The sequence below is a fragment of the Notamacropus eugenii genome, chromosome 5 (genome assembly GCF_028372415.1).
Source record: "Notamacropus eugenii isolate mMacEug1 chromosome 5, mMacEug1.pri_v2, whole genome shotgun sequence".
NCBI lineage: Eukaryota > Metazoa > Chordata > Mammalia > Diprotodontia > Macropodidae > Notamacropus > Notamacropus eugenii.
Window position 1 is genome coordinate 414,243,203 of NC_092876.1, and position 21,384 is coordinate 414,264,586.

General features: G+C 37.1%; 1 protein-coding gene across 5 annotated transcripts; it reads left to right on the forward strand.

The window, feature by feature from the left end:
• Positions 1-462: 462 nt before the first annotated feature.
• On the forward strand, positions 463-13,932 carry HMGN1 (high mobility group nucleosome binding domain 1). 5 transcript variants are annotated; one of them, XM_072614796.1, is made up of 8 exons: positions 463-852; positions 1,002-1,065; positions 1,422-1,454; positions 1,553-1,582; positions 1,664-1,714; positions 5,018-5,149; positions 11,301-11,353; positions 13,492-13,932. In XM_072614796.1, exons 1-7 carry the CDS (start codon positions 524-526, stop codon positions 11,328-11,330), a joined length of 669 nt encoding a protein of 222 aa, XP_072470897.1. In that variant the 5' UTR covers positions 463-523; the 3' UTR covers positions 11,331-11,353; positions 13,492-13,932. The 5 variants fall into 5 exon arrangements, with proteins under 5 accessions (XP_072470897.1, XP_072470896.1, XP_072470895.1 ...); XM_072614795.1 differs by lacking the exon at positions 13,492-13,932 and having other exon boundaries at positions 11,301-11,446; XM_072614794.1 differs by lacking the exons at positions 11,301-11,353; positions 13,492-13,932 and adding an exon at positions 6,446-7,373.
• Positions 13,933-21,384: the final 7,452 nt, after the last annotated feature.

Here is a 21,384-nt window from a genome sequence, read left to right on the forward strand (position 1 = left end):
AGTTTGGCGCCTCCTTCCGCGGCGCCGCACGCTGCCGCTGGGGATCTGGCCGTCGGACCTTCCTTTCACATCTTGGGGGACGGGGGGGAAAGGGGAAAAACGTTCGTCCGTGTTCTTTCTTTAATTTGCCTCCCCCACCTCTTCTAGTACAAGTTCAGAGAGCAAGAAGCGTTCAGGCCTCGGCACGCCCGGGAAAAGAAGCAGCAAACACTCAAGCTTTCCGTCCGGCTCTAGGACCGGGCCGGGAGCAGAGAAACCAACAATGACGTAAAACGAGTCGGCGCACGGAGATTGGGGCTGGAGTAGAAGAGGCACGTGACCGCCCTCGGCCAATGAGGGCGCAGACCGAGCCGGCAGCCCCGCTTGCGGTAAAGTGAGAGCTGGAGTAGCGGCGTGGGAGTCGCGGGCCCCGCTTCCTCCTCCGCTCCCGGGCTCCCGGAAGAAGAAAAGCGAGGACGAGAAAGAATAGAAAGGGCGGGCGGAGGGGCGGAGCAAAGGCTTCGAGTGACCGTGCCGGCCGCCTATGGCAGGCTCCTGTCGGCGTTTGAACGGCAGGAGGTGGGCGGTCCTAGCCAATGGGCTGCGGCGGAGACGGGCCTGGGCCGGCGGGAAGAGGGAGATGGAGGAAGGGGGAGGAGGCGGGATTCCAATCCGGTTCCAGCTAGTTCTCGGACTGCTCCCGCTGCGGGTCCTCGCAGCCCAGCGGCGGGAGGAGGAGCGTCGAGGCCCAGGAGCCCTGCCGGAGAAGAAGCTCCCGCCGCCGCGGCCCTTTCCCTGCGACCCGCCGGTGCTCACCCGTGTGTGGGGAGAGGGAGCCGATCCCCCCGCGCTGCCAAGATGCCCAAGAGGAAGGTGAGTGTGCGGCCCCCCGCCCCTGCCGCGAGCGGACTGGGCACGCGTGACCGGCCCGCTCTGCCTGCCCCCGGGAGCCCTAGGCCCGGCTCCCGGGAAAAGCACTGATTAAGCGCCGGCTGTGTGCCGGGCTTTCTGCTGAGTGGTAGGTACGGACAGAGGCAGGATCGTGGTCCTCGCCGGCTTCATGGAGGAGACAGCCTGCAAGCATACGTGCGCACCGGGGAGACGCGCTAAGTTAGAGGATGGTCATGGGAGAAAAGCCCCGGCCCCTTCCCACCCAGGACGGGACCGCACGCCTTCCTCCATCTTCTCCCGAGCTTTGCGAGCCCGCCCGCTTCCCCCAGTTTAACCGGCGGGCAGCACCCGCACCCCGGCCAGCAGGAGAGAGACCAGCCGTGGGGAGTCCGCGGGGCCGGTGCTGGGGTGCCCCGGTACCTGCCCGCGGCGCTCGGGCCCGAGCGCGGAATTGTTCCCAAGTCTCATTTGGGACCCTGCTCAGGGAAGCTCCGGGGTTGGGGCTCGCTTGGCGCCTGTGATGTGGCTAACGTTTGCCTCTCTTTGAGCAGGTCCACTCTGCAGAAGGGGAAGTGAGGGAGGAGGTAAGGATGTTTGAGCCTCCGGGAATGCGGGTCTGGGGGAAGGCGGCGGTGTTGTGGGACGTGCGCATCTTCAGTAACTGTGGGTCTGTCTTTTTAAGCCCAAGAGAAGGTCGGCCAGACTGTCCGCTGTAAGTAAAGCCACCTTTACTCCCTCTCCTTCTCTGGCCCCTATCGGACGACAAATACTTACCCGTACTTTTGTCTTCCAGAAACCAGCCCTTGCCAAGGTGGAACCGAAGCCGAAAAGGACAGCTGGAAAGGTAAGATTTTGTACGTAAAAGAACCTAGAAATTGGTGGGTGGTATTTAAATTATTCATTTGGATTTGTCTTTTCCGCTGCTCTCTCCAGTCCCATTCAACCGAACCTTGTGTTTATGACTCAGTGTCTGAATCTGTTAGAAAACCAGATTTTTTTATTCTCCTTCTGTCAGTAACCAAGAGTAGTGTAATCAGAATATACTTTTTACTCAGAAGTTCTTTTGAGCTGAACATTAACATTGAGTTCTCTTTCAATATTTTAAAATCTTTAATTTTGCTAAACTCTTGAACACTCATGTTCATTTTCACTTATGCCGCCACTTGTTTCAGTATGGTCTAAATTGCTAAAAGGAAGCGATTTCTAAGCACGTGTATTTATGGAGTTTTTTTTTTAGCTAGAAAAATCAGTATACTAAAGGATGTTTTCGTCGTAAGCTTCATTTTGAGAGGCTCTCCAAAGTCAGAAGGGAAAATTCACATGTCTGTTCAAAATATATAGCAAAAAATACTAACAAGAAAATTCAAATACGTTACATCGATCTTCAGAAGGACTCAAGTATATATTCTTGGAAGAGTAAATTATTAAATGTGCATCTGATGTAAATTATTGGATGAAGTCATAACTATTAAATGCCTTTGCTCATCAAAGACAAAACTAATTATAATTTTTTAACATATGTCAGAATTTAATATCTTGCTTGGTTCTAAATCAGTTTAGAGAGTTAATAATTTCTCAGCTATTTTTAAATCTGTAAATCAGGTGGATGATTATTAAAGTTTTTTGTTTTGAGTAGTATTTTGTGGGTATGTGCCAATTTGATCGTAATTTATCACTGGGTTTTCCCTCTTAATTACCAACATATTGTTGACCTATTTTTAAGAAAAAATAGTTTTTAGAAACTCAAATTTTTCTTCTGTACTTTTGAAATTTGAGTAAAATGGGCCTTTTATATAAAATTCTAATTTTGTTTTGTTAAAAATATTTTGCTGGAGATCTTAATCAGCTCAAGAAAGGTATGAGCATAATAAACCAATGAAGGCTTTTAATGCCCACAGAAAAATAATGAGAGTTAGAATAGCATTAGAATAATTTTTTTCTAATAGCCTTATTTCAGTTACAAACAGCTGTAATATTAATTACAATCTTAGAAATGCCAGTAAATTTTCCTGAAATGTTGAGATGAATAGTGTTTAATTGCCCCACCCCCCATATTTCTTTCCTTTCTTTCTCATTCAAAGTGTTATTTTGATATTAGTTTTTTGATAATAGTCACCACTTTGCTTTTAGAGATACAGATGGTTGGTACCTCATTCAAATTTTCTTTTGAGAAAACAATGTCAGCTTTATTTAAAATGTTTCCGTTTTATCTACAGAAGCCATTCATTGGATGGGATGCTTTCAGATTTATTTTCTACTTTCTAATTTATACCACAGTCTTCATGCTAGTCAGACTTTAACAGATCTATATCATCAAAATACAGTTACTTTATGTAAGAAGCAATATGGTAATACAGGTGGAAGTGTTGCATTTAGGAAGAATTTGTTGAAATTCTCATAAATTCTTTGAGCCTCATTTTCCTTATTAATGAAAAGGGGATAAACACCTGTAGCACCTCCTTACCAGGGCTACTGTGAGGCTCAAGTGAGGTAACGTGTACAAAGCAATTTCTACACCTTAAAGTCATATATAAAGATCATCCATACATTCCATAAGTCATGTTTTACTGAGAGATGCAACTACTAACCAGTATGTAGTAGTCATTCATCAGTCTCTAGATGCATCCAAGTATACGTTTCTTGTGTAGTTTGGGCTTTGTAGAGCTACTTAAGAAGAATGAAGTATACTTTTAATTTTTAAATTAAACATTGATATTCAATAAACTTAATTTACGTCAGTTTAATATAGCTTCCAAGTCTTGCAGATTAAGCAATATTTTTGAACAGTCTGTCTTTAATGGCTCAATGAATAAAGAACTTGGCCTGAAGTCTCAAGAAGGTCTGAGTTCAAATCCAGCCTCTGATGCTCAGTGATCCTGGGCAAGTCACTTAACCTTCTTTCCCCCTAATCCACTGAGAAGGAAATGGCAAACTACTCCAGTATCTTTGCCAAAAACAAATAAACAAAAAATCCCATTCAGGGTCACAGAGTCAGACACTACTGAACAACAAATGTCTTTAATGATGCACCGTTTTTCATATGTGCAACTGATGGCTACTAATTCACCTTATACTAGGGTGTAAACTTCAGTGGGGTTTTTGTTTGATTTGTTTTCCTGTGGCAATGTTGAATTTGTCACACGTAAACACATTCACAAATGTCATTTAGATGTAAAAGGGAGCTTAAGAATGCAGTACATCTTTTAGGTGAAGTATTTCATTGGTGTGTATTTGGGAATTTTTAGAGAATTCACCCATTAAACTTGGTTAACTCTTAAAATGTGAATCTTATCTGTACTCAAGTTAGCCATACCTGAAATATAAAGCTATACTTCATTAAAACAGCATAGGGTATTTTGTTTTGTTAGTGAAATTCAGATGGGGCTTCCCATAACTGCCAAATTTTCAGACACCTAAACAGAAATAATAAAAATATAAATTTATTACTCTTTACTTTTGACTATTAAATGATCTCAGGATAAGAAATTTGGATCAAAAGGTCAACACTTTCAGTAATTTTTAAATTGCTATCTTTGATTCTTTGTTGAATTTCATTATGAACTATTAAAATGTGTGTATTAGCTTATTCCTTTTCAGATATGCTAAAAAGGAAGAAAAATAGAGTGTAGTGAGGTGAAATATTTTTCATGTTAGCTATTCCAATGACAGACTTTGTTTTAAAGTCTTTAATAAATACTTCCTAAAAATGGAAAAAAATTGAGGATAAAAACATTTTTCATAAAAAGATTAGCTTTTTAAAAAATAGACATAATTGTTTCATCTGCAAGGAGGAGAGTAGATGATTAGAATTCATCAACCCAGTCCCTCCCCTCCTTCCCCAGACTATTGAAGATTTAAAAAATTGATAATTTTTTTATATGTACTATGGATAAGAACTTGGTAATTTGGAAAATAAAGCAAAAATAATTAAGTATTTGTCTTTCACTAAAAATTTACTATGATCTCCTTAATAAGTTCATTAGAATATTCTGGTTTCATGGGAGAAGTTGATTTTTGCTCTTAGAAAAAGTTTACTATGTAATTCAGATTAATATGCATTGTATGCTATTGCGGACTATGAAAGGACAAGGTTTAAAGCTAGGAAGATGTATTAATACATACAGCACTGTTTTTAATGTGTCTGTAGAATAAATCTGAGGACAAAAAAGTTCACACAAAAGGAAAAAAAGGAGCAAAAGGAAAACAAGCAGAAGCTACTAACCAAGAAGAGAGTAAAGATGACTTGCCTGCAGAAAATGGAGAAACTAAAAATGAAGAGGTCAGTACTTATTCTTTTCCATATACCTTGACTTTCTCAGCACTATTTCTTATTAATAAAAAACAGCCCCACTATAAAATAAGGTAAACCACTCTCAACATCATGTCAATATCTAGTCTTTATAGTGTTATATCTCCAAATGCACTTAATCATCATAAATTTTTACCAAAATTTTAGGTGACTGAGCTAGAATTTTTGCATATGGACACAATTTCACCAGTATAAGTACTATAGATTTAGAGACAGAAGAGATCACCTAGGCTAACCCTATCCTTTACAGTTGAGGAAATATACCCAGAGAGAACAAATGTTCTGCCCAGGGTCATTCAGGTGGTAAGTGGCAGGGCCAAGATTTGAACTCTGGCTCCCAGTCCACACTAAATATCTTACTATAAAAAATATTGTATTCATCCATTTCAATACCTTAGATTCTCTTCAAGGAGATGTTGTATATATGTAGAGGATAAATATGAAGTGGGATGCACAGTATTCAGGGAGGGTGGATATTACCAGCTGAGTTTCTTATAGAAAATACGCATTTGACTACATCTTGAAGGAATGAAGAGATTCTGTAAGATGGAGGCAGGGAAGGGAGGGTTCCATATAGAAGACTGGATTATGGAGTGGAGATTGGAAATGGAATGTCATGTGTAAGGAACAGGGATTGTAAGTTCAGAAAGGGAACTGCTGGAAAGGTAGGTTGAGAAGAGCTTTGAAAGCCAAAGTTGTTTATAGTTGATCCTAGAGATAATGGGAGGTCCTGGCATTTATTGAGGTAGAGAAGTGATAGGTCAAGTCTAGGCTAAAATGAAATCTCTTTGGCAGCTATGGATGGATTGGACCAGGTAGTCATTTGAGGCAGGAGACCAATTAGGAGGCCATTGCAATAATCTTTATGAGAGGTAATAGGGCTGAAGCTAAGGTAGTGAATATATAAATAGAAGGTTTTGGATGGAAAAGATGGGAAGTTAGAAATGGCGAGATCTGGTCCTGATTAACTATATAAGTAGATAATGATGAATGAAGGATAATTTGGATTACAAACCTGGGAGACTGGAAGAATGGTGGTGCCTTTGATACAGAGAAGTTTGGTAGATAGGTGTATTTGGGGCAAAAGATGATGAGTTTGGTTTTGGACGTTGTGAAATTGAGGTGTGTGTGCAATATTCAGTTTGATATATTTCTTGACATTTTTATTTTATCCATACTAATTTGTTTGGAAATATTACTCCCTTCTGTGAGCTATATCAAATATAATGAGCAATTTTATAATTTTTTGTTTTACATTCTTTCCAGGTTCCAGAATCTGATTCAGCAGGAGAGAAAGAAACCAAATCTGAATAACATCTTATACCAAGTGTTTTAACAATTGTCCCTGGTACCTCCCTTCTTGTACAATTCAGAGGAATATTTTTATCAACTATTTTGTAAATGCCAGTTTTTTAGTAGCTCTAGAAACACATTTTTAAGAAGGAGGCAATACCACCTCATCATATTAATTTTTTAAAACATTTAGATAAATTTAAGCCAATCTAAAGTGGCTTTATTTAGATTCTTGTTTAAAGAGGTGAAGTCATGTGCTGGTTGTCGGTTTGGTTTGTTGTTTGTTTGTTTTAATACAACCAGAAATTAGTAGAATGTTGACTAGTATGGTTTTGTGTGTCTTGTGCATAGACTTAACATTCCATAGGCAGTTTTGACATATTAAATGAAGCATAGATAGCAATTTGGAGTTGTGGCCATGAATTTTAAAGCTTTTATTTTAATCTGTATCCATCTTGTCTTTCGGTACAATTGTTTCCTAAATAAAACTGCTCCCTGGTGGTGGATCTCCCTTTCAAAATTGTGTGCTATTTGTGACATTGTCATCTTTGGTAGTGGTGGTACATTTTTTTTTCCAGTAACTTCATTAATGTGCTTTAAAAGACTGGAAAATCTCTATAACGAGTATAGTTTTATCAAATACAGAATTAGTGGAACTTTGCTTTCTTAAAGACCAAATACCTTATCCGTATTCAAGATACTGGTATTTGATAACCTCTTTTTAGGGAGAGTTGCCTCCCTCCAAACTTAAAGTAAGAAAGTCACTGGAATAACAGTTCAGAAAAAGGATTATAACTACATAATTTTTAGACTTTTCTAGCATTTTTTAAATGTACAATTTATTCATAGTGTCTATGTACTGATTACCAAATGAACTAATAAAATCTTGATTATAAAAGAATTTTGATTTTGTAACCCATGTATTAAATTTAATAGGCATATTTTATTTTCTTTTTTAAAATGTTAAATTTTTTGTGTGATCCTTTTGTAATGGACTATCATACTTATGTGAATATGCAGAGAGGCAGTGGGACATAGATAGGTAGCTGGCCTAGGATCCAGTATCCTGTATTCAGGTCCCACCTCTGGAATGTTGGCTTTGTGGTCATAGGAAAATCATTCGCCTCTTTATCCTCTAAAGAACTCTGATACTTAGAGTTTTAGGAAGAGTACTAGTTTGCATTGGTAGGCAGCGTTTCTTTGTCTGGGATGTCCCTGTATCAATGGAATCACTGTCATCTGTGAATATGTTAGTATAATGGTTCATTATAAAGCAAAGCTAGCATTACTTACTCTTTTGTATAAAGAAATATGCCTTCTGTAGGTCTGTTATGGTCCTTTTCCATTTATGGAGTACAGATTTTTTAAATGCATTCACTTATTTTATCCTTACAGAGTCAAGGAAGGGAAAGCATCATGATTTGATATGAAAAAATAAGTGTAAGACAGTATAGGTATTTGCTTAAGATGATAGCTAACCGTAGCAAAGCCAAAGCAATGCAGTTCTTTTGATTTAAAACAGATTTCTTTCCTTTTGCACTAGGGAGGAATATTCAAGGCTTTGAAGCTATCTCTAATGATGTTAATCTTGATTTCTGGGAGCTTTTGCATTTAATTTAAAAACCAGTCTTGTCAGAGAGTGTACCAGTTGAATTGGGAAGAGTCTCTGAGTACTGTTGTACAACAAGTCTGGGGAAAAATCAGCTCTTAGAAGTGGTAGAGCTCTTGAGGGATCCCTTGTCCCACTGAATGCTTGAATGTTTTCTATTCATTTCTTTCCACATTTTTCTTCCATGTGCTCTGCATCTTCAGGTAGGTGTATTATCTTCATTTTATAGATGAAATAGCAAGTTTCTTGGCCAAACAGCTAGTAAGTGAGGAAGGAGAGGGAGACAAAGAATCTGTGTTTCCAAATTATATTACAACAGTACTATCGCAACCTTAGGGCTGACATGAAGACTAAGATTTACCACAAATACTTAGGCACCTAAATATAAAATAATGATAATACCTAAGATACATCATTTATGTGTGTGTACATAGATATATATGTAGAGAGAGAGAGATATGTATATATAAACATTTAGCTATGTGCCAAGTTATTGTGCTATGCTAAGTATTTTTCAAATATCTCATTTGTACCTTACAACAACCCTGAAAACTAGATGTTATTATTATTCCCATTTTACAAATGAGGAAATGTAGGCAAAAAAGTTTTAAGTGACTTGCCCAGAGTGACAGCTGTTATCTTGAGGCTGGATTTGAATTTATTATAGACTATCTACTGTGACATCTGGCTATACCAGATGTTTATTTTCTCATTTTGTATTTAAAAATAATAATAGTAGTAGCTTGGTTGTTACCCTTCATTCTCAAAGAGGACCAAAATGACATCACTATATTGGCATCAGTGTTAGAGTACCTTGACTCCAGGAGTAGCTAGCGTTTATGTAGGACACAACAACCCTGAGGTAGGTGCTATTACTGCATTTTATAGATGAGGAAACAGGCTGAGGTCAAGTGACTTGCCTAGAGGTCACACAGCTAATAAGTATCTCCCTAATTTTTTTCACTTTATTATTTGAGTACTGGCTTGTCAAAAATGATTAGAGTCCTGAAGCCTCAAGTTGTAAAAATTAGTTCCAACACTAAGATAGGCTTTTGAACACATTTTTACAAAAATTCCCTACTTGTTATTTGTTATTACTGGGGCAAGTAAGTTTCAATCAGCAACAGCACACCTGAAGAGATTATTCATATTTAAGTGGGCCTTTTTTTATTCATCACTTTCCATTGACTACACACCAGCACACAAGGTCACCCCCTTATGAAAACTAAATAGAGCAAACATGTTGGCTATGTCTAAAAATGTTTGCCTCATTCTATTACAGGGCTTCTTATGGGGGTTGTAACCCACAGTTAAACTAGTGCTGAAGGGGTTGAAAGTGCAAAAAGTTTAAGAAGCTCTGAAGTCTAGTACACTACTTAGGTTTGTCACAATTAAAGTTACAATTGAACAGTGCATTGATCAGAAATCTAAATTGAATGTTTTCTTGTACGTTTTTGTGAGCACTATAAATTGTTGTTCTGCCTTCTTAGTTCTTTTGTTAGTTTACACAAGTTCCCAAAGTTTCTCTGAATTCTTCATTTTTGTAATTTCTTATAGTAAGACATCCATATCTGACAATTTATTCAGCCATCCCCTAATTGATGACCACCTTTCCTTCCAGTTTGTTATTTCTACCAAAAATACTGATACAGATTTTGATATGTGACACTTCCCATTGGCTTTGACCCCTGGATCTGCATCTAATAGTGGTATTGTTGGGGCAGTAACAAGTATAATTCCAGATTCTTTTCCAAAGTGAATCATTCCCAGCTCCACCAGATCTTGGTTTTTCTAAAGGCTTGTTTGAGACAAAGGAGTAAGTGTTCTTTCTGTTCCTACTGCAGGAAGAAGTGTGTCTTTTCTCTGTTCTTTTTGCCAAAGGTCCAAAACTATTACTGACCCTTATAGGTCTAAACTAGTAGCCTCTATGGAGCAACCATAGTTCTGAATTCAAATAAGAAACCATTAAGTGTACTGAGCTGGAATTTTTTTCTTCGTGATTTTTTTAGACAAAAGCAAATAGTGAGAAAACACCATCACAGATTTAGCTTTTAAAAAAAGCAGCTTCCCCCTGTATTTTAGAGGGCATACTTGGCTAAATCTTACTGTATTCATCTACATCTGTAATGCTATGAGAATTGATCTCAGAAAAAAATGGCCCCCAAATACAGAAATTGGAAGGACTCTGTAATAGATAACGATGTCATTTGGGAATATCAAGGCATTAAAATCATAAAGAAGACACCCCAAAAAACCTATTTAAAGAAGCATTTCCACAGACAAGTCTGTCCTGATTCCATATAGGTTTCTTCAAAATGGCAGCAGACCAGATAACATTGAGAGCTAGCTATATTGCTTTTTGCCAGGAAGAATAGTAGTGTGCTGGAAAGAGCTCAAACCAGCTCTCTAAAAAGAGCCAGTTGTTAAATTTGCATTGTGAACATTGTAGCAAACATTACCAATGGGACTTGATTTATAAGACTTAAGAAATTGATGGAGAGTATAGATCTCATAGTGCTATAATGTCGAGTACATTTGCTCTCCTCGTCCCCTGCCCCTCAATCTGGTTGTTAAACATTTTCCTGCACAACCCTGTGGTATTCTGGATGACTATTATAGGAATGTATCCTATAATGACTATAGTATTATAGATATTGCTGACTTCTATAATGAAGTTCAGGGTATATGAAAGTTGCTTGCATAAGCCAGATGTGTTTGATAATTAATCAAGTGTTCTGATTTTAACTTCCTTCTTATCACAGATTATGAAATCAAGCAATAAACATTCAAAAAAGTAAAAGACCTTTGTCGAGGGGGGAGCCAAGGGAGGCAGAGTCAGTGATATACAACTTATATAAGATAATTTGGGGAGAAAGCACTGGTAGCTTGGAGGATTTGGGAAGGTATCAGAAAAGGCTTCCTATAGAAGGTGGCTTTTGGGCTGAATTTTGAAGGAAATAAGCAATTCCAAAAACTGGAGATGAGTATATTACGGGCATAGAGACAGAGCTGTGTGTGAGGAACATTAAGACCTATTTGGATAGACTGGAATGTGCAGAAAAGATAGTAATGTATGATGAAGGTTGAAAAGGTAGGTTGTAGCCAAGTTGTTATAGGCTCTAAAGGCCTCCGCAGAGTTTTAGGTAAAGACAAAGGGAGTCACCAGAATGTATTCAATAGGGGATTTAGAGATCATTTAATCCAATTCTCATTTTACAGATAAGAAAGCAGAAGTCTCAGGAGAACTGAAGTGATTTGCCCAAGGACAAGAGGTAATAATAACTGGGAAAGAGCCAAGATGTGAATCAATGTATCTTCCATGGTACAACACTATCATTATCTAATTTATATGTGAATTGATTCAGTTTGGGGTTTTTATGAGTTTTAAATTTCTGAACTTAACAGACACTCAAAAAAAAAAAAAAGGGGGGGTCATACATGAAGTTGTGAATCCCTATTATGTGGAGTTTGTTTTTCTTTTTTTAAGTATATAATAAATTCATATAACTTAAAACTCTCTTCGTGTATTCTGTTCTCTTAAACATTTTCATAACCCTATCCCTAACTGCTTTCCCTGTTTTTTCCCTCCTTCCATTGAAAAACTTTTATATAAAAACAAAATATGGGATTATAAAGACAGAAAATAAAATGGATGATAGATAAATACTGATATGTGCAGATGTTGGGCAGGTAAAGAAAAAGAACAATTCAGTTCCATTACACAAATGTTTTTTAAGTCAGTGCCATATGCAAGACACTGTTTATGGTAGATGCTAAGAATACAAAGACAAAACTAAAACTTGTCTTGCCTTTTAACAAAAACACATAGTCAAGCAAAATAAATTCTTACAATGGCCTCAAAATGTATGTCTCATTCTGGATCATGAGTCTTCTTGTCATGAATGGTCATTATAGTGATCTGCATCCTGAATGTTAAAATATCTTTTTTTAGGACTTGGATAAAGAGCAGCTGAAACATCAAGAAGCCCTAGCCTCAAGTCGTCCCTCTAACACATATAACACATCCTGACTATATGACCTTAGCAAATCATAGCACTCTAACTTGCATTGGCAAAGCAAAGCAAAATCTTTCTTTACCTTGGAGTTCCCTGTCCAATGAAATTACAAGTCTAATGCCTATCTAGTCCTGTCTAGGGTGCATTTTTTTCATGGGTAATTCTTTGTTCAGATGATAGGATAATCTTCAACATAAAATGGTCTCTAACCACTGAAAATACACATCCTATAAAAACACTGCAGAACAGTCATGTAAAAATACTTTTTAAAAAACTTGTTCCAATGTTTTCATATATCCATCTCTTTCTCATGATTATTTTCAACATGGATTTACCAGACAGCTGAATGAGAAGATTCTCATATTTAGTGATCAATCAGATTAATTAGACAACTTCATCAGCAATGAATTTGGATGAAGCAGCCAGATAGTAGAGTGGATTGGTTGTCAGACTTAGTGTCAGAACACCTCACTTCAAATACTGGCTCTAAAACTTAGTAGCTATGTGACTCTAGGCAAGTTACCTTAATTTCCTCATCTACAAAATGGGTTTAATAATAAAAGCTAATTTATTTAGTTATTGTGAAGATTAAATAATATCTGTAAATTGTCGCAAACTTTAAAGTATCATGTAAAAGTTATTCTTATTGTATTGACAAATACATAATCACATTCCGCATCCACAGGCAAATATTTATTAGGCATTTTAGAACTGAATTGCATTAAAGGTACCAAATGATTAAGATGCCTACAGCATATATCCTTAATTTTCTAAGTTAAGATTACGTTACCTTTTCTATTTGTAGTTATGAAACTAGGGTTCAGCTCTCAGCTCTTCAGTGAAATACAAAAGAGATAAACAATGAGAAAAATGGAACTGGAAAACAATGGATGAAATATCTATGTTGTATATTATATAATACATATACTGGTTTACATATATAAATCAAGAAACATTTATAGAGCTAGATCATAGAGATATAAAGAAAAAATGGACAATTAAATACAGTTATGTATGTATGTATATGAAAATGTATGTGTATATGTGCATACATATATGTATGCATATGTATGTATATGAAAATGTATGTGTATATGTGCATACATATATGTATGCATACACATACACACACACACACATACATATCTTGCACAGGCAAAGAAGGATAGCTCAATTCCATTCCCACAAACGTCCTTTTTAAGTGGATGCCATATGCAAGACGTGTCAAGTGGGCCCTGGGGATACAAAGACAAAACCAAAACAGTCCTCTTCTGTGAGCTTACTGGAGACATACTTTATGCACACAGATAAGGGAATGTCTTTTGACTCATGTATAAATTGGATTTAAGTGAAGCAGAGGTGCATGAAGTTGTTGGCCTTTCTGTCTCTTCCAGAGTCATTTAATTCCAGTGGCAAGACAAAAGTCATGATGAATGGTGATGGCCCAGGATTCAGTGGACAACCTTGGCGTCTTAGATGTTTAAGCACTCCATAGCACCTGCTTTAGCTGCCTTCATGACCGTTGGAACAAATTGTTCTCATCTGCTCATTCTGCCTTTGGGAAATCTTTACATACTTGGGATAGACACTCCCCTAACTCACTAACCGGTTTAAGGCCTGTTAGTTACCCTCAACCTGGTTTAACCTGTCTGATAAGACAGTTTTACTAAGGTGTGGCTGATGTGCTTCTTGGAGCCACGGGAGGGAGCTGGGTGGCAGAGGAACACCAAAGGTAGAAAGCAGCCCAAAAAAAAAGGGTTCAACAGCCCTCACATCAGAGGTACCAGTTTTCCCTGAATAACCCCAACAGATTAATTAAAAAAAAAAGAAAGAAAGAAATGTATTGTAAAAATAGAAGGCATCAGTATATACATTATATAGCCTAGCAAAACAAATTCTCACATTGACTGTGTCCAAAAATCTCTATATTTCAAGTTCATCTCTCTCACAAGAGGCAAATGGTGGTGCACAGGGTAAGAGTTCTGAACATGAAAACCTGAGTTAAATTCCGCCTCAGATACTAGCTGTGGGACCCTGGGCAAATTACTTCTTTCAACCTCAGTTCCCTAATCAGTGAAATAAGGTAACACCCACCTCATATGGTTGTTATGAAGTTCTTTTAAGATAAAATGTCAACTTGCCTTGCAAATCCTAATGCACTACATAACATAACCTTAAAGCACTATATACTATTCTTTTGGAGTGGTTGTTTATGATTAATCAGTGTTCTAAAGTCTTTCAAAGTTGTATTTCTTTATAAGTAATGCTTGTACAATCTCTTACGTGCTGGAAATTTGTTTTGTTGGACTATATATGTATGTATTGAAGGGCTTTATTTTTCAGGGTTTTTAAAAAAATTTGCTCAGTGGAGATAGATGGGAGGGACATTAATTAAAGAAAAAAGAAATGAATGTTTTATAAGGGGAAGACTTATATGAACTGATGCAAAGTGAAGTGAGCAGAACCAGGAGAACTAAGTACACACTAAGAACAATATTATAATGATGATCCAATGTGAAAGACAACTACTCTGATTCAAGACAGTTCCAAAGGACCCATGATGATGAACCTTGAGTGCAGACTGAAGCATACTTTTTTTTCTCTTTCCTCATATTTCCTGCCTTTTCTTCTCTTTCTTTTTTTGAACATGGCTAATTTAGAAATATGTTTTGCATGATGTCATATATAATTAATATCATATTGCAATGAGTGAGGAAGGGGCAGAAGGGAGGCAGAGAATTTGGAACTCAAAATTTTTAGAAAATTGAATGTTAAAAATAAATTTTAAAAAAAGAAATGCTAACTATAGCAATGAGCCAAAAAAAAAAAAAGCACAATAAAATGGTTGTACCATTTCACAGCTCCACCCACAATGTATTGGTGTACCTATCTTTTCACACCCTCTCTAACATTTACTATGGTCATTTTTGTCAATTTGAAGGGTGTAAGGTAAAACAAACATCAGAGTTGTTTTGATTTGCATTCCTTTTAATGATCTGGAGCAATTTTCATGTGATTGTGAATACAATGCAGTTCCTTTGAGAACTATTTGTTCATATCCCTTGACCATTTATCTATTGGGAATGACTATTAGTCTTACATATGTTTATTAATTTTTTATATATCTTGGATATCAAATCTTTATCAGAGAAATTTGATAGATTTTTTTCAACTTCTTTCCTTCATATCCTAGATGAATTAATGTTGTTTGTGAAGAAAGTTTTCAGATTCTGGTAATCAAAGTTACCTATTTTATCTTTTATAATTGCCTTCATCTCTTGTTTGGTTAAGAATACATCTCTTACCCATAACAGTGAGAGATACATAATCTACTTCTCTTCTAATTTTTTTATAGTATCATCTTTTATATTAAAGTCATGTATTCATTTAGAATGTATTGTGGAGTGTGGTGTGAGGTGTTATCTAAACCTAATTTCTCCCCAACTACTTCTGAGTTTTCCAATCTTTTTTTTTTTCCAAATAGAGAGTTTTCCCTTAGGTAAGTTATGTTTTCTGCTTTATCTCACACTGGGTTATAATGTTTTCTTGTTTCTAAATCTCCCTTATCAGTCTATTCTATTAATCTATCTCTTTATTCTTTTACCACATACTTTTGATGACAGCTACTTTATAACTGTATCAGTAAGCACCCCAACATGCACAAGGGGGCCTGCTATCACAGGTTCTTAGATCTGCATTCATAAAAAGAAAGGCAACTTTTGAGGTTAACAATCACTTAAATTAAGCACATGTATCATTCCTTTAATCATACACATATATCATTCACCTAGTTCAGGGGAGTCAGCACCCTGAACTTCAAAGAAAATACAGAGAAATCAAAGATCAACAGACATGACTTCCTCTGCCTGACCATAATAGATATGATGCGGTATAGACTCTTGGAACCTTCTTGAGTTCTCCTTGAATCTCCCCACTTGAACCTGGCCTTTCATACCCACCTACATCCCACCCAAGCCCTGCATTGGCTGATACCTCCCAATTGTTTCCAGCTGTTTTCCCACCCTGGATTACATCACTAATTACCCCAATCCCAACAAGATCCTTCTTAGACCCTTCTCCCAAACCACTAGACCACCTATAGATCTTTCCTACTGACTTTCTCACCTCCATGAAGGCGCTCAGATTCAATCCAGCTCAGACTCTGTCTAGCTGAAATTCTATCAGGCCCACTTGTGGATACAAGCTTTACAAATGCTTAGGCTCCTTAAGAGTCAACCCAGTAGGGCGAATCTTTAATAAACTTTGTCTTTCTTTGACTTTAAGAAGGCTTGAGTCGAATTCATTTGAGCAGGACCTAGCGTGTTGGTATTTCAGGGTCCCCAGCACCCCTGAACCTCAACAGATACATACATCACAATTCAACAGACAGGTCCAACTGTCTGACCATAGTTACCAGAGAGGGAAGCACTGACATTTGGATTTTCAAAGTGGCGGGGAGGGGGCCTTAGGGGCTTCCCAGAGTCCTCCTCTAGTCAAACACTTCCAAAAGCTAAGCCTCAAAGTAAAACCCACACCTCTGAGTCTTTATACACTTTTTAGAGTCAAAGGGCGTCACAAACCTTGAGAACCAGTGCTTCATTAACAAAAAGTGTGGACCTTCCTACAAATCTTCCCAGGCCCCACAATGGGTGAGAAAGATCCTCCTTAATCACATTATTCACAGGTACTTTTAGTAAAACAAAAACAGCAAAAGATCCTACTTTGCTTGGCCTTACAAGAATATAGTTTGAGGTTTGGACGTGCTGTTCTACTTTATCCTTACTTCTCTTTTTATCATTTTCCTTGATATTCTAGACCTATTGTTTTACTAAATGAATTTTGTTATTATTTTATGAAGCTCTGGAAAGTATTCTATTGGTAATTTAATTGGTATAGCATTAAAATTATAAATTAATTTTGGTACTATTGTCATTTTCATTATATTGCAAGGCCTAGTCATGAGCATTGAATTTTTCTATGGTTACTTAGGTTGTTCTTTAATTCTTTAAGGAACACTTTGTAATTGAATTTATACAAGTCTTGTGTACTTTGGGAGGCTGATCTCTAGATTTTTAGGCATTTTATAGTTATTTGGAATACAATTTCCCTTTTTTTGTTTCTTATGTGTTGTTACTATTGTATAAAAATACTTTTGATTTTTGAGGATTCCTTTTGTAGCCTACAACTTTTGCTGAAATTATTGCCTTAATTAGTATCTTTGCTGATTTGCTGGGGTATTCCAAGTAAACCATCATAGTATTAGAAAACAGGGATAGTTTTATCTCCGCTTCACCTATCTTTATTCTTTTTATTCTTTTCTCTTCTCTGAGTACTATTGATAGTATTTCCAGAACTGTATCAAATCATAGTCAGGAGAGTGGGCATCCTTGATTCATTCACATATTTATTGGAAAATAAATACTGTATCCCCATTGGATATGACACTTTATTTTGATTTAAGATAATTACTTTTTATGATATTTGAAGAATGTTCATATATACCTATATGTTGTAGGGTATTTTGCATAAAGGAATGTTGTGCTTTGTCTAAGGCTTTTTCTGTGTCTATAGACATAGAATCCCACTTTATCATAATGAACAATTTCTTGGATAAATCATAATCATTTTGACAGGATTTAAATTTTTTGAGTCAATATTCATTAATGACATTGGCCTATAGTTTTCTCTGTGTTTTATCTTTTCCTGGTTTAGGTATTAGGATTATATTTGTGTTATGGAAAGATTCTGGTAGATTCTTTCTCAGTTTTTGAAAATATTTTGTGAAGTGTGAGTACTTAGTATTTTTTAAAAGTATAATAGAATTCTCCGGTGAATCTATCAGGCCCAAGCAGCTTTTTCCTTTGGTAGTTTTTTCACAACTAGATATATTTCCTTTACTGAGATTGGATTATCCAGTTTTCTGATAATCTGGGTTTTTTAAATTTTTAAAGGTATTCCCTTATTTTTCTTGTGTTCTCAATTTTGTTACCACATAACTGTCCATAACATATTCTGGTTATTCTTCTTTATTTCTTCTAGTTTTACCGTGATTTCACCTTGTACATTTTTTTTTTTGCTTTTTTTTTGATAAAATTATGAACTGAATAATCTCTATCCACTCTGAAACTGGCTATCATCTTTTTTGACAGCTTCCTTTTTCTTTAAATCACTTGCACCCTTATGTTGTCCCCATCCAGAATTATGTTGCCCACCCTATGCCTGCCTCCTTAACTTCCTATTAGTACTCTATTCTCCAGGGACCATCCCCTTGACTACCTTTTAAAGAGGCCTATTCACTGAATGGGCATTATCTCACTTTAAGTGAGTATTTGAAAAGGCCTTAGCCTAAAAAGCCAAGGTCTCTCATTGCATCCTGGGCCATCTCCAGTCATCCTGATGAATATGTGGTCACTGGATTCAGATGGCTCAGGAGGAAAAAGTGAGGCTGGTGACCATGCACAACCCTCCCTCACTCAAAACAAAGTCAAGTGCAAGTCATGTCATGGTCCTCTTCGAAAAAATGAACAAACACAACAACCTTACTCATTTGCTATCTTATTGACTTGATTTTCTGTCCTCTTATTTTTAATCATATTATCCTAGGGTTTATCAAATTTATTAATCTTTTCAAAGGACTAGTCTTTTATTTATCATTTCTATGGGGTTAGTTTTATTTGTTAATTTTCTAATTTTTTAAATGTATATTCAGGTCATTTTTTTTCTATTTTCTTACTGTATGACTGCAAAGATATGATTTTTCCCTTGAGAACTACTTTAACTGCATCCCAGACATTTTGATACTTTTTTATCTTCATTTTCTTTTACAGAATTATTGTTTCTACGATTTGTTCTTTGATTTACTCATTATTTAAGATTTCTTTGTATGTTCTCCATCTGGATCTGGATCTTCTGTTTGTGTTTTTTGAACCACTTTCTATTCTTTAAAATAATGTAAGAATATAGTAAGAATAAGGTCTTTAAAAGCTATCTTGACTATTTCTGCCTTTTTATACATGGTCAATATTTGTAAAAATTCCACGTGGTGCCAAGAAGTATAGATATTATTTTGCCGTCCCATTTAGAAGACACTGTAAGTACTTTAACTCTAGTTTCTCCAGAAATGCATTCACTTGTGTAGTTTCTCTTTTATTAGATTTCTCCCAAATTGCTCAGTAAGCATAAGTTCCTAAGTTTTTGTTTTTGAACCACCATTTGAATTCCAGGTACCCTAGACCATGGAAATAGTTGGAGTTGCTTTATCTTTAGTGTACAATTTCTGTTTTGGATAAGTTTGAGAGGTCATAGGGATTGGATGTCTAGTCTGCCATCTTGTTGCTCACATGACCTGGAAGTTCCAAAATAGCTTTTTTACCCTTTTTATTCATTCACTTTTGGCAGATGGACTACCCTGAGGCCTTCCTTCACATTGGGAGAGGAATATCAGATGCCTCTTCCTCTGGCAATTGGGATTACAGCTACCAAATTTAGGCCTTATTTCTTACCTGGAAGGTCAAATCCTAAATTCCTCCTTCCCCTGAAGATGATTCCCCACTCCTCAGTGGAGGATTGAGTTCTTGATCTCCTTCCCTCTAGGAACCTGGATTAGAGTGACCACAATGAGGCCTTGCTTCTTGCCTGAGAATGAATCTGGATCACTCCTTCTCTAGAGATCTAGATCAAGGTTGATCTTTGCTTGGTGGTTGTTCAAGATTTGATTTCTCTGGGGTACAGACTGACATCACCTAGCCCTCTGAAGCCTATGATTGGAGTTATTACACTGCTTATTACCTAGGGATGAGTCACAAATCTTTTCCTTTAGAGACCTAGATAAGGTCAGATCTATCTTGTTGGCCCTTGCAGGCCATGACTGACCACCCCTTCCCACCCCACACTCTCCAGGAAAGGCTAGCTTCTTGCCTTAGTTGTGGTAATTACATTTCTTCCCTCCTCTGGGGACCAGAATCAGAATCAGAGCTATCCTCAGGCTTCTGGGGCACTGGGACAGTAGCTCTTGCTATTGTCAAAACCTCACTCTTCACCTAGGGTTTTGCAACCTCAATGAGATCCTTTCCTCCTTCCTATGGGATTCAGCTGATGGTCCCTGTCTCGCTGTCTTAGAATGGAAGTGATCAAACTTCAGACCCTGTCCCTAAAAGCAACTGGAACCTAGAATGTTCACTAGGTATTGTCCTATATTTGTCCTCCTCTTCTCAGCCAAGCTCCTTGAAAAATTGTCTATGATTAATGCCTTCCTCACATCTCACTTTCTTCTAAGCCTGTTTTTTTACTTCATTATTCAACTGAAATTCAAACTGAAACTTGATCTTCATCCTTCTTGACATTTTTTTCAGCATTTGACACGTTTACCTTCTGGATACTCTCCTATGTGGGATTTTGGGACTCCTCCCGTCTGCTCCTTCTGAGTCTCTTTTGCTGGATCTTCATTTATGTTATTTTTAACCACTAATGGGGAAGGGGTGATCCTTGTGGCTGTCTTTAGTCTTTTTCCCTTTATACTTTCTTTGGTGAGCTTATAATATCATTACCATTTCTATGCAAATGATTCCCAGATCTATTTATTCATCTGTAGTCTCTTTCCTGAGTTGCAATACCAAATCGCACTCTCTTATTGAACTTGAACTGAATGTCTGACCATGGACATATGAAACTCAAGATGTCCAAAACAGAACTCATTATCTTTTTTCCCCAAAACCTTGCCTCTTCCAAACTTCCTTATTCCTTTTGAGACCACCATTCTTCACATCACCTGGGTTCACAACCTCAGCTTCATTTTCAGATCCTCCTTGTTTACCTCATATAGCAAATCAGTTGTCAAACTTAGTAATTTCTTTCTCCACATTTCTCATATAGGTTCATTTTTCTCTACTTATTCAGCAGCCACTGTAGGCCTTTATCACCTCTTGCCTGGACTATTTTCTCAATTTATTTTTCTTATTGCTGTGGTGTGTATTTCTACAACTATATCAAATACTAATGTTGTTTTATCTTGGACAGCCCTTTAGAATTACTTTTGCAAATTAAAAACAACTCTGAGGTGCTATCTCATATCCATCAGATTGGATGACAAAAAGGGAAAATGACTAACACTAGAGGGAATGTGGGAAAAAAAGATATACTAATGCATTGTTGATGTAGTTGTGAATAATCCAGTCATTTGTGGAAAGCAATTTGGAACTATGCCCCCAAAGCTATCTTTAACACAGTGAGACTGCTAGTAGATTTTTAATCCCCAAAGCGATTAAAGAGGAAAAGGGTGCATAAGTACA